Source organism: Cyanistes caeruleus, chromosome 3 (assembly GCF_971803275.1).
Source record: "Cyanistes caeruleus chromosome 3, bCyaCae1.hap1.1, whole genome shotgun sequence".
In the NCBI taxonomy this organism is placed as follows: Eukaryota; Metazoa; Chordata; class Aves; order Passeriformes; family Paridae; genus Cyanistes; species Cyanistes caeruleus.
Window position 1 is genome coordinate 25,958,363 of NC_141703.1, and position 12,815 is coordinate 25,971,177.

General features: G+C 44.2%; 1 protein-coding gene across 1 annotated transcript; it reads left to right on the forward strand.

Moving 5' to 3' along the window:
* The first annotated feature begins 2,258 nt into the window (after positions 1-2,258).
* Positions 2,259-12,359, forward strand: PROZ (protein Z, vitamin K dependent plasma glycoprotein). Its single transcript, XM_023918262.2, has 8 exons — positions 2,259-2,412; positions 3,969-4,132; positions 5,501-5,525; positions 8,349-8,462; positions 9,804-9,935; positions 11,136-11,221; positions 11,301-11,424; positions 11,833-12,359. Exons 1-8 carry the CDS (start codon positions 2,346-2,348, stop codon positions 12,342-12,344), a joined length of 1,224 nt encoding a protein of 407 aa, XP_023774030.1. The 5' UTR covers positions 2,259-2,345; the 3' UTR covers positions 12,345-12,359.
* Positions 12,360-12,815: the final 456 nt, after the last annotated feature.

Below are 12,815 nucleotides of genomic sequence, written 5' to 3' on the forward strand. Positions count from 1 at the left end.
GGACTAACTCCCTCAGCTACTCCATCCTGAGGAGCTGCTAATTTCCCATCTGACTCTGCCTGCAGGCTTCATCCTGGAATGAGTAACCCTTCAAGAGGAAGGCAATCCCTAAAGAGGGCTGCAGGAAATAGGGAGCAGGACTCCATAATGAAACATGTCACCATACAATTGCTGTGGTGATTAAAGGAAGGGAAAAAGAAATCCCAGTAACTCTTTATAAAGAAACACACGAGGAAAGGACTGCCCTTTTAAACCCCTCTGTTTATGAAGTTTTCCATAGTAATATGAAAGTTAAAATGTAAACCTGTTGTATTGATGTCAATAGAGAAAGAGCAAAGTCAGTGCCATACGTACTGAGTACACTGTGTCCCATTCTCAAGGACACAGCTGCTCAGTCAAGGGATATATTTTATAAAAATGATGCCACAGTAAGAGAAAAAATGACCATGTAAACTAAGATCTTGTGAGAATACAGCTTCTGAAGGTCTGTGTTATTAATATTAAACCAATTTGAATGGCAAACTTTTCACTATAAGAGTTCCTCAGTTGACACAGGTTTAGGTTTTTGAAATGTAAACATTTTCTTTAAAAAAAAAAAAACTACGAATCTGTGGATCCACATTTTTGTGCTGGGTTCTGCAAAGTCCTGTGCTGACATCCAGTGGTGACATGTTCTTCACAGCGAAGGGAGCCAGACTGGCTGTGCTGTGGATGCATGGGGTGATACCCATTATCACAAGCAGGTGAAGGTGTAGGTGGGACTACAGCAGCAGCCTCACTGGCAGGTGCTCCCGTGGGGATGGACAGCCAGAGGAGTGTGGAGAAGCAACACAGCCACTGCCATGCAAGACAAGGGGGGCGAGGTGAGCCTCCACAGTGACTCCTGGGCACAGAAGCTGCGGTCTGAGCCCCCAACACCCAGCAAATGTGACCACTGGCAACAGCTTTCCCTTTCCTAGCCAAGAAAGCTCTGGCTGGGAGAGGTACAATGGGGCTTGGTGGCCTCAGGGGACTGAGGAGAGCATGGAGAGCTCATTTACTAAGGAAAGCTGGACACACAGTTAACCACAGGATAGGAGGCTGAGTTAATTAGCTCTGCAGAAATATCAAGGAGGGCAAAACAAATATGTAAGGACATGAACTGGCTGTGAATAAAATTAAGCTTGGTATTAGGAGGGTTTTAACTCCAAGTGAACTTCTGGAACCACAGCCCTGCAGAAACTGCAGGAAAACCCTCCCAACAATGGAGTTTCAAAGTGCAAGGTGATTATTTGATGGGAATTGAAGTTTTATTTGTGTATTTACCCATGGATGTTCAGGTCAATCATACTTTGTTAAAAGAACTGCATAATCAAATAATAGCTGGGGATTTATGATACCAAAACACAGGATGGCCTCAGTTCATAACTCAGATTAAATAAAAAAACACTCTTCCTGTCCCTGGTTGCTGCTCTGTAGAAATGGTTTCCTGCTCTTCCCAGGAGCCAGCCTGGTCTGGGAGCCCTGCAGAAACACTGTCATTGCATGGAGATGGGTTCATCCTTCTTCTTGCCCAGGGCTGGCAAGCAGGGTCACCCTGTCCACAACCCTGTGGTCCAACAGGGTTCAGCTATGCACAACCCTGCATAGCTCAGCAGCCCAGGGAGTGTTTCTGCCCTCTCCATACCTAGAGCTCCTTCCATGGACTCCGTCTGTCTGTCTCTGTGTGACTGGAATCCTGATGTCAGGAAAAATTTTCCATGTTCTTCTTCATGGCTGAGCATTACAAACCTAAGAGTGAAGAAGAAAAACGCCATATCCATTCAGATGCATCCCTAGGAGGAAAATCATGTTTGTGGGCTTGGTTGCTCCAAAAGCAGGTGGGATTTGCCCATTGCAGCCGAGCCTTGATAAAGGTTTTGTGGGGACAATGTACAAAAGGGCCACATCATGTAATTGGTCCCTGAGGTCATTGTCCAGCCTGTGCTTTGATCTGGTACAAAGAAATGTTCGTGCTGCTCATCTCCACCCACGCTGTGCTACGGTAAGTGAACACTGGGGCATGGGAGGAACAGCCAGATCTTGGAGCAGCTCTCAGTGGCACAGGCAAAGGGCCCCACAGTCAGGGCACAGAGAGAAGGGGCACTGTTGCACTGCTGAACTGGGCGTTGATTTTTTTTGCTTTGGTTTGGATTTGTTTTTTGGGTTTTTTTCCTCCTTGTGTTGACATTGCAGCCAGGATTTGCCCATAGAAGTTTTGTTTTCTCATGAGCAGCTGGACTTTAAACTTCAACACCTCTCCTGTAGCCATTTCCCACAAGAGCTGCAGGAATGCGGGCAGGCACCATTAGGCTCAGAGGGTAACAATGGCAAGTTGCTCTTGGATAATATTCTTCCTTCTCTCTGCCCTTTTCCTTCAGACAGAGCAGGCAGGTATGGCTTTTGTTTTGTTGCACCTTTAATTCTGATTTGTGCTGCTGCTTTTCTAAAAGCACTAGCAAATTTGTGCCTTGTAAAATGTTTACCTTGTAGTACAGAGCGAAATCAATGAAAACACTCCGTTCCTTATTTTCTTTAAATTTCTGCTGTTTATTGCATGGAGACAAGTGAAAACTGCTCTGGGCTAATGGGGCAATGTAATTTTGAAGTACCATCATTTATGCCAGGGTAATATTTTTGTCTTTCCTTACAATTTTTAGAGTGCCCCAGGTATTAAAAATAATTTTGTTATATATTTCTAGTTGCTGCTGAAATAAGAGAGTCCTATGAAAGAGGCCATGCTTGTTATAGTACAAAGAAATTTATGTTTCCGTATTAATCTTACATGGTTTTTCAAAAATAAGGAGGAACCAGGCAAGGAAGAAAAAGATGGTGATCTCTTATGAAAGTCAAAACACCCCGCAGCAGAAGTTCACTGTCAGCTGTGCTGGATGTGGCAGAACCACCAGCAGAAACATGAGCTGGGGGTCAGATAATATTTAGAATGCAGAACAGAGTCATAAAGCTTTTGTTTCTTTAATACCATGTGCAAGTCAGCTGCTTATGGGATATCCTTCAAAAAGATAACTAAATATCTGTACACAATTTCAGAATAATTTTCCTATTGCTCTTACTTTTTCCAGTTCTATGATTATTGATTACTTCAACCCGCAGTCAAGCACTGTAAAAAAGAGAAAAAAACCCTGAATATTCCCTGCCCCAACACATTCACTTGCCAAGCACAGAAGAGCTGACAAACATGTGCTGACACACACAGTCACACATTGCTTCATGTGGAAGAGGAGGCTCCAGGGTGGCACCAGCTGCCCAGCTGGCAGGCAGTTTTTGATGGAGATATCATTTGCAAAGAGGAGTTTTAAGATCTGTTAACTTTCGTGTCTCTGGTCTCTCCTCCTCTTTACTCCAATCTGAAAGATTACCGTGTCTTCCACATAAACAGTGGTATGGGACATAGCCCTCTTAACTATGAGCATTGCTGAGGGGTAGTTTTTATTTACTCTCCTTAAGAGAGAACTGATTGAGAACTCAGCCATGCCATGGCTTTGCTTCTCAGAAAAAAAAATTGCCATGAATGAAGACTGAAAAGCATCAGTTTGGATCCACCATCATAACTTAATACAAGTAATATCCACTTCTACCAATGCCTCTGAAACCCCCATGCAGTCTCACAAAATAGCCTCTGCCTTTTATAATAATGTTTTTCCCCTTTTCCTAGCAGTGCCACCACACCCTAGTCTGTATATTTTGTGCAGTAAAATAATGTGCCAGGAAGGGCTTCAGATTCCCCCTGCTTGGGAGCAAGTCAGGCATTCCCCAGAAGTAAAAGGTCACAGCTCCTCATCTGAATTTGAGCTAAGACAGTAGAGCTCTTTAAGTATGTTTTATGTGGCTGAAACCCCAAATCAACCAAAATAATTTATCTTAAAAAAGAAGGTGAAAGGAAATTAATCTAGCTACTTACATTAGTGTTTTGTCATACAATTCTCTAGTATTCATATCAGCTGATGATGCAAACAGTGTTATCAAGAGACAGAGACGTGCCAGTTCCCTACTTCTGGAGGAGGTCCTTCAAGGTAGCTTGGAAAGAGAATGCCTAGAAGAGAGATGTACACATGAAGAAGCGAGAGAAGTATTTGAAAATGATGAAATGCTTGTAAGTATTTTGTTTCCCTGCATGCACAATAAAAGCTGCTGCCACGATCCTTTACTTATGAAACACAAGACTGCTTATTTTGTTTGGGTTTCTCTTCATGTGAAGTCTTTGCATTTGCCATCTCAGCAGGTAGCAAGCAGGTGTCTTCCATTGTCAAAATGGAAATGAGGAGGTCAGCTCTGGAATTTTTTCAACTTCTCTCCTAAAAATGATGTGTTGTGCCCCTTATATTAGTAAATCACATGGCTGTTGTCCCATCCTGACCATAGAAATACAGTTTCAGCATCCCTTAGGGACCAGGAGGGGCAAAGGGGTGTTGGTGAGCAGCAGAGCACGTGGAGAGCAGCACAAAGGAATTCCAGCCACTCCAGCCAGAAAATTGGCTCCATCAGGGCCCAGCTCAAACTCCTCTATGCAAATGCATGCAGCATGGGGAATAAATGAGAGGAGTTAGAGTTGTATGGGGCACTGGAAGAGGTTGCCCAGATAAACTGTGGGTGCCCCATTGCTGGGAGTGTTCAAGGCCAGGGTGGATGGGCCTTTGAGCAACTGGTCTAGTGAAATATGTCCCTGCCCACAGCAGGAGACTGGAACTAGATGATTTTTAAGGTCCCTTCCAACCCAAACCATTCTGTGATTTTATGATTGGGACAGAGGAAATCAATGCACCAGCAAGTAGTGGGACCTATAGAAGAAGCCTCAATTGATGAGCAGCTGAAGATTCCTTTGCACCAAGGGCTCTCCAGACACATACAGATGGATACTGGGCTCTTTAATGGGAATCTGGATGGAATTTTGTGTGCAGGGAAGGCAAAGGAAACAGCTGTAGGGCTGCCCATGGTACTTTGGGGAAGGGAGGGGTGGGCAGAGGTGTCGCTTCAGGGAAAGCAGCTTCAGGGTCAGCTGCAGTAGCCAGGGGAAAGCAGGGCACATGGTGGTGGTGAGCAGTGGTGGTGCCCTGCAGCTCTGCTCTGTGCTGACCACTCTGCCTCCAGCAGCACCTGCCAGTGGCCAAGTGGGATGGACAGGATGGGGTCACTTCCCAGGCTGCTGCACAGAGAAACAATAGCCAGACAGTTTTGTCAGGAAGCTGCATTGCTAAAGGGTCCAGCTGTTCCTCTCTGGCCTGTGAAGTGTTTCTTTTCATTTATAGCTTCTTAAGAAACAATAAAGTAAGCAGGAGGCAAAGGCCCTCCCTTCTCATGTGTATTTTGTTAGCAGGGCAGAAATTATAGTTGTGCAACTTTGTAAACATAAAACCATTGCATATATGCTCTCATAACATGTTTTTTGGTTTAGCTAAATATCTATGACATATTACATTACTTGAGAATTAAAATACAATTTCCTTTTTTTTTTTCCACCCAGAAAATGTTTTGGGATATCTACTATGGTAAGATGGCCTCTTGATTTCTCTCCTTCATAGTACTGTCGCATTATGAACATTATGATTCAGTCTAATACTGGTTTTCTAAGAGTTTATTCTATGAGAAACAATCAGTCTCTATTTGTCATGTCTGTAGTAAAGCAGAAAGAAAATTCTTGATGTGAAATTATTTTTATAAATTAATACACAGGAAAAAACATTTGAAGCTGCAAAAATAATAAAAGTAGAAGGTAAGTAAAGGTTGTCACAGCAAATAGACTACTTCTTTTCCTGAATCTAAATCTGTTCTGAAACAGTCTGGGACAAGAGAAAGTATGTTTTGCTGATACAACACAGGAGCACAGTTGAACCAGCAAAATCTCCCAAATACAGAATTAGCATTTAAACCTGAGCAAGATAAATAGATATTAAAAGCTACTGAGCTGTCTACAAACTCTCCACACTGGGATTGCGTCATTCCCTGTCAGCTGCCAAGGTGAGAAACAAATCTAGAAGCCGAGGGCCTGATGTAACTGAATGCCACCTGAACAAAGAGCCTTTGGCACCAGCTTATGGTGATTATGCCCTATTCCCTCCCTTTTTTCTGTATGCTTCATCCCTAGTTTTTCTCTTGTTTTTAATTTAGCTATTATTAATTTCTAATCCTAGGTTTAAAGAGTGGATTAGGAAGTAGCAAAACCAGCAGTCAGTAATAATTTTCTGCACAAGCCACTAAACCACTGAGTCCTGGGAACCATTGCATAGAAGGATCCCATCAGTGCTATAAATGTTATAAAGAATGATGCTAAATATCTGGCATTTTATTACTTCTGTGAGGGTGGGATTAATTTCTAATTTGAGTCATTGGATATTTGTACTAAGCATGTCATGCAGGCTTCCTCTCTAGTCTGAGAGGAGAAAAGGGCAACCAGTTTGGAGTGGTCCCTGCAAACAAGCTTAGCCACAATCAGGACACAGGACTTCAGTCTCAGGAGTGGCTTTCTTGCTGTAATTAAAAGCCATGTGCTCTGTCTTCTTCCTACAAACTACAAACAGCAGTGTGTGTTTCCTTCTCTGTGATATTTTCTCTAACATTTTGAAGAGTGTTGCCTTTGAAAGGTTTTTCTTCCTCGCTAAACACACATATTTTTTCATCCTGTCTTCCAATAATCTCAATTTCTAGACCTCTGGTATCCATGTTGCTTTCCCCTGAAAGTCCAGGGTGCAGTGGATAAATATGCATTGTGAATAAAAGAGGGCTGGGCAGAAAGGCTAAGCACCCACCCAACTGCTGGGTCACCCACCAGCTCTGTTTTGTACTGCTCCACCTTTGTCCCTTCAAGTCCAAACTGACATAGTGGCATCTTGCTGGATGTCTGCTGTCAGGGTACTTTGCCTGAGGTCACACTTGTCCCCAGCCCTCTTTTATCAACAATCTAAACTTAGCACCTGACAATCTCTCTTTAAACATCACTTTCCAAAAGTTTTGTGCATGCCTTATAGAAGTCTGCTCACTTAATGACAATAACATTGGAGACATTTCTATTCTGTGCTGTTTACTGACTCCCCCTAGGTCCCTTATCCTATCATATGATTACATTTAAATGGTTTGAATTATCTGATCTTGAAAAATGTATGATAGTTTTTACTCACTAACTTTTGGTATTGCTGGGTGCTTACAGTTTAATTGTAGCATGCCAGTAACAGAAATCAGGCCAATTTCTCAATATTTCCTTGAATCTTCTCTTTCCTCCTTTAATAAAGCTAGATGCTGGATTTATTTTCTTCCCAGCATGCATTTCAGAGGTTTGAATCCATCTAACTGCTTCAGGCTGCAGGGGTAACCCCTCCCTAGCTCCAGCTCCTCAATTCTGCCTGCTGAGCTGTGTAGGTGAGATTCCCCTAATTCACCCAAACCCCCTCCCTGGAGGCCTCCATTGTGCTTGGATATGCTGCTGGCATCTCACTGCAGATGGGTTGAAGGTGGTAACTCTTTCAGACAGTATTTTAGTACATCTAACACTCAAAGGCAAGGTGCCCATAGCCTAAGCAGATGGTGATGGGTGGGTTTTTTCCCTGTAGCTGTCAGAGTTTTCACTTTTCCATCCCTGAAATCAGCTAGGGCAGCTTGCTGGCTGAGTTAAACTCTCTGATGAGGCTAATTTTTAGAAAGGTTGGACATCATGTCCCAGGTTGGTCTCTTCTGGCTTGCTTACTGAGAGCCTATGTCCATAATAAGTAGTTATTACTTGGAGCATGTTTTCAAACTGCTTAAGAGTCATTCCTGTGGGCAGCTTGAAGGGAAAGTGGCAGCTCTGCATGGTGCTTCACTCATGCTGAGGACACCCTCTTGTTTCGATGTTCTGTTCATCAGACAGAGTAAGCTTGCTTGTGTCTGAGCTGCTGCATGATAATTGTGCAGATACATAAAAGTTATATTTCCTCCTATTTTGATGTTGCCTGCTGTACACTTGCTCTATAATTTTGATGCCAGTTTTTCTATCCAGTGCATATCAATCTAACATAGGAAACCTAAAACATCAGTCTTATATTACATTTGCAAAAGAGCAGGAACTGTAACTCCATCCTTTTCCCTAAATCAGAGCATCCATCCTTCAGAAGGAGTCTCTGCCTCTGGGCAGTTCCCAGCCACTCTTACAGGGGCTGCAAGAGTGCTTCTGGAAGCGGATTTGAGCTAAAATTACCCCTGAGGAGCAGTTCAGTGACACTTAGCCCATTCCCTCTGAAACTGCTCTCACAGCACTTCTCTGAACGGTTCGTGTGCCGCAACGGGGGCTGTGGAATTTGGGGTCAGTGGTGGTGGTGGTGACTCCCTCTCCATTTCTCCAGGTGGCAGGAGGTGCTCCTCCAGCCCGTGCCAGCACAATGGTGTGTGTGAGGACAGCATCCGTGGCTACACCTGCACCTGTGCTGAGGGCTACGAGGGAGAGAACTGTGCTTTTGGTAAGGCTCTGCCCCCTCCCGAGGAGCCCATCTCCTGCTGTCACAGGGTGTCCTTGTGAAGCCATAGGCAGCTCTCCCATGATGACACATCATGGTTTTGGTTAAAGCACACAGCTCTGGGCAGAGCAGGGGTGATGTGTGGTGCTGCCTGCCTACAAAACACTATGGCATCCTGAGGTTCTCCAGGCTGGCCCTGGGCCCTGAGCCTCCCTTCTCTGGGGATGCAGCAAAAGGGCTGAAACCCAACCACCTCATGGGTACCCCCAAAGCCAGCCCTGCCACTGCCACCTGCACTGCCTGGCTGCTGGTCCTGCTGTGGTCCCAGGTCCTGAAGGACCAAGGCTGCAGTGCCAGCGTGGCTTCCCAGGCACCCTGCTGCCTCCGAGGCCACACACACCCACAAGACAGTCCCTCGCGACAGGACTCCAAAAAACAAACCGTTTCCAGTGGAAGTAAAAGCATAAAGCAAAACAGATGCTTTCTGGAACAGGAAAATCCTGGGCCAGATATTACATTTTTATATCTGCCAGGTTCTACTTTCCAGCCCTTACATCAATATTTCTGCTGGTTCAGAGGTCCCCTGGGGTGGGAAACGCCCTGGTTGGAGCAAGGCAGGGTCATTTTCTGTATAAGGGGTGTGACTGTGACCAGCTCCTGGGGGAGCACAGAAGGTGACACAGCTTGGACCAGTGCTGGGAACTAGATCATCTCAGTATGAGCCTAAGGCATCCATGTTACACAAGATTTTTTGCTGCCTGTGAGCTAGGTCAAATAGCTGTCGCTCTGTGCTAAAGGTTCAAGTGTTTTCTCAGCTACAGAAAGTTGAACATGTTTCTAAGTTAATACTACCTTTCTTTTTTTCTAATCTTTGCTGGCTGATAATTTAAACAAGTGTGCAAAATGAGAGCTACGGGTTTGTTCTTTCTCAGGAGCAGAAATCTTAGTTGCATTCTTCCTCAAGCAATATTCATCTTTATAACATGTGCAACAGTTCCCCTCGCTGCAGATACTTGGTGTTTTGTTTAGAAACCCATGGCACCCTTCCATGGGTTCACATGGAAGACGCAGTTTGACCCATGGCTAATGCTCCCCAGAACTCAGGGGTGCAATGTCAGGTGCAGGGAGGTGCTGGGGGGAAGCACAGTTTGCAGTGGGTCTCTGAATACTGCAGAGACTCATCTCTCTCCAATTTCTGCCTTACAAGGGAAAAAAATCCCAGTGGTAAATACTATCAAGCTTGAGTCCCTACTCACCTCCACACAAAGTGAATAGAAAACAAACCATAGAGGACTCAAGTGATGAAAGAATACTCCATGTTTTTCCTCTGCTTGTTCTGTTTAGCTAAAAATGAATGTCACCACCAAGCAAAGGTGGGATGTGACCACTTCTGCTACCCAGGAAGTGATTCCTACCGCTGTTCCTGTGCTGATGGCTACGAGCTCGGGAAGGATAAAAAACAGTGCATTGCATTAGGTAGGTGTGAGCATGGACGTGCAGGGGGCACCTGCTCAGGCCTGGGGTGATCAGCCTGCTTCGAGCCTAAAGCAGTGTTACTGGGTAGAAAAAGGAATCTAGGGACCACCACCCAAGATATCAAAGTAATGGTAAAAGAAGGGCTATTTGATCAGAACATTTAAATATGGATCAGCAGAGAGGACTTGCATCACCCTACGTATCACTCACTGCACGAGGTTTTCCACTCCTGCGTTTGGTAAAGAGTAATTCTGCCAAACACCTTTTTGCTTGGCATGAGATTCAGTTGATTCAGGTGAAAAGTGATCTGATAAATGGAGACATTTGCTGCCAGATTAATTAGCTTGAAACAGTAGCCCTTTTTATTTTTTCAGTCTCATATTAGGTACCTCATCCAATTTCATCCCCTCACAAAGTAAGTCTACTATAAACACAGACATATGCTTAGACCTGTGTCTGTATTAGCACAAGTGGGGCAGCCAAACTGGAGCTCAGCTGCAGAGCCATGCTTTTGGTGGTGAAAGACATGTCCACAGTGCACACATCTGGTGGGCTTTACATCCAACTGTACTTGTACTCAGTCCTGTAGACTAAGCACCAGTCAGCTGTGAGAGAATGTCATATGTGCACCTGGAAGGTGTCCTGTGGTTTAGCTTCACCCGAACAGAATCCAGTGTGTGTGACCCAAAGCAAGTGGAAGTGTGACAAATGCAGACAACCAGGTGATCAAATCAAAAAGCATGTGTGTTGTTTGAACCAGAGGAGAAAGGCACACACATCCCTAGAGTGACAGCTGTAACAAGGAAAACACAGGATTTACCTGGGCCAGACTGGGCCACAGTAATCAGGTATTTGACACAATTTGAATAGAGGATACAAAGATGAAAAAGCAAGCTGTGCTAATGGATGGCTGGAGAGGAAGCCTTATTTCATTAGTGACAGGCACAGTGAAACCTGGTCACTACAAGCCTAACACAGTGACCCAAAATGTTCAGTCCATTGCTAACTATTATGACTATAATTGCCAAACAAGTGTTTCTGATTTTCACCAGCTGAGAAACTGTCATTCTCCTTTTCCTTTGTGCAAAACCAGAACCCCAAAGTCCAGGTGGAACAGTAAGGCATTTCCACGTATTAGCTATCTTGAAATGATACAGCATGTAGTTTTAATTTTTACTTTTTTTTAAATTTATTTGTTAGATGCATGTGCATGTGGCAGACTTCAAGACAACGATAACCTTATATGTGAAACCAGGAAGAAAAGTGATGAGCGATTTCCTTGGCAGGTATTCCTAGCAATTCATGGAAGCCATTACTTACCCTCACATGGATAGCGCTATCTATTGTCTTTTTGCATTTTCTTAGGTACTGCTGCTAACCTCAGAAGGGAAAGGCTTCTGTGGAGGAGTGTTGCTAAAAAGTAACTTTGTGTTGACCACAGCAGAGTGTGCCCTTCTGCACAGCCGTTTTCAAATCAGGATTGGTGCTGGTAGGTAATCCAACACATTTTTTCTTGCTGCAGCACATTTCAGCATTGACAAACCCCACGTTCGCCTTTACAAGGCAAGCAGAGATGAGTGCCTCTTGAGCACTGTTCAGAACTCAGCACCCAGAGATCAGCTAAACATGGTGGATTTAGTTGTGGCTTTAGTTTGATGCCAAAATTCATGTCAGTGCTGACTATATTTATTGTCACTGCTGAAATTATGCGTGCTCCTACCAGCATTAAAAAGCTGCCAGTGTATCATTCCTCGTTTCGCCTTACCGCAGAGGTTTTGAGGAAGAGTCCTTTTAGCTCCTCTGCTGTATGTCTCTCAGCAGGACCAGGCAGCTTGCATGCAGCTTTCAGGTCTCTGATAAACATTCCTAAGAGCAGTGAAATGTCATTGCTCCACAGGGCCTAATGGAACAAGTGGAACCGGGAAGATAATGCAAGTTAGTGAGAAGCACATACACATCCGGTATGATGAAGACACTGGTGAGAACAACATTGCATTACTACAGCTTCAAGAGCACGCCGAGTGTGACAACCACCACCTTCCTGTGTGCACCCCTGAGAGAGACTTTGCAGAACATGTTTTAATTCCAAAACTGCCTGGCACGGTCAGTGGCTGGAGAATGGAAGGTGATGAACTTCAAGTCGAAGAGCTGCAGGTTTCCTACCTTCCTGCTGAGGACTGCAAACAAATTCTCAACGTCAGCCTCACAAACAGGCAGTTCTGCGGGCACCTCCAGGAGGCCGTAGACAAACGCCTGGCTGGGGGAAGCTTCTTGGTTACTGAGTACAAGGGCACATGGTTTCTGACTGGTATCCTGGGATCCTGGCCACTAGAAGACACTGACTGGGAAACATTGCTTTTCACCAACACTGCAAGGTATATGGTATGGGTTAAACAAAAAATAAAGTAAGACACAAACAACCAACTCTCAAGCACCAAGCCCCTGTCAATCATAGCAAGGAGACATATGGAGGCAGCCAGTACCCCCATTTGACTACTACTATTTGCAGCAATGGAAGTTGCAACAATGACATGTATCTAACTCCAGTTTATACAAAAAGCCTGTTTGTCTTCCCTTCTGCTACTGTGAAAGTCATGATACAGTAAACCGAGTTATTGAACTAAAAACTGATTTAAATTTCCTAGAACTATTCATCCTAAACCTCAAAACATGTTGAGTATTTTTCTGTGATTTTAAATGCTGCTAGTACCCTGAGGATTGATTCAGCAAATTCATATTCTTGTTTCAGGATCCATACAAGTAAAACTTACAAAGACATAAGGAATGTCAAGCTTTTAAATGTCTGTGTAGGACTTGGCATTTTTATCACTCTAAAAAATGTTTCCCCTAATACATGGAATCTATGTTTTCCCTTATGAA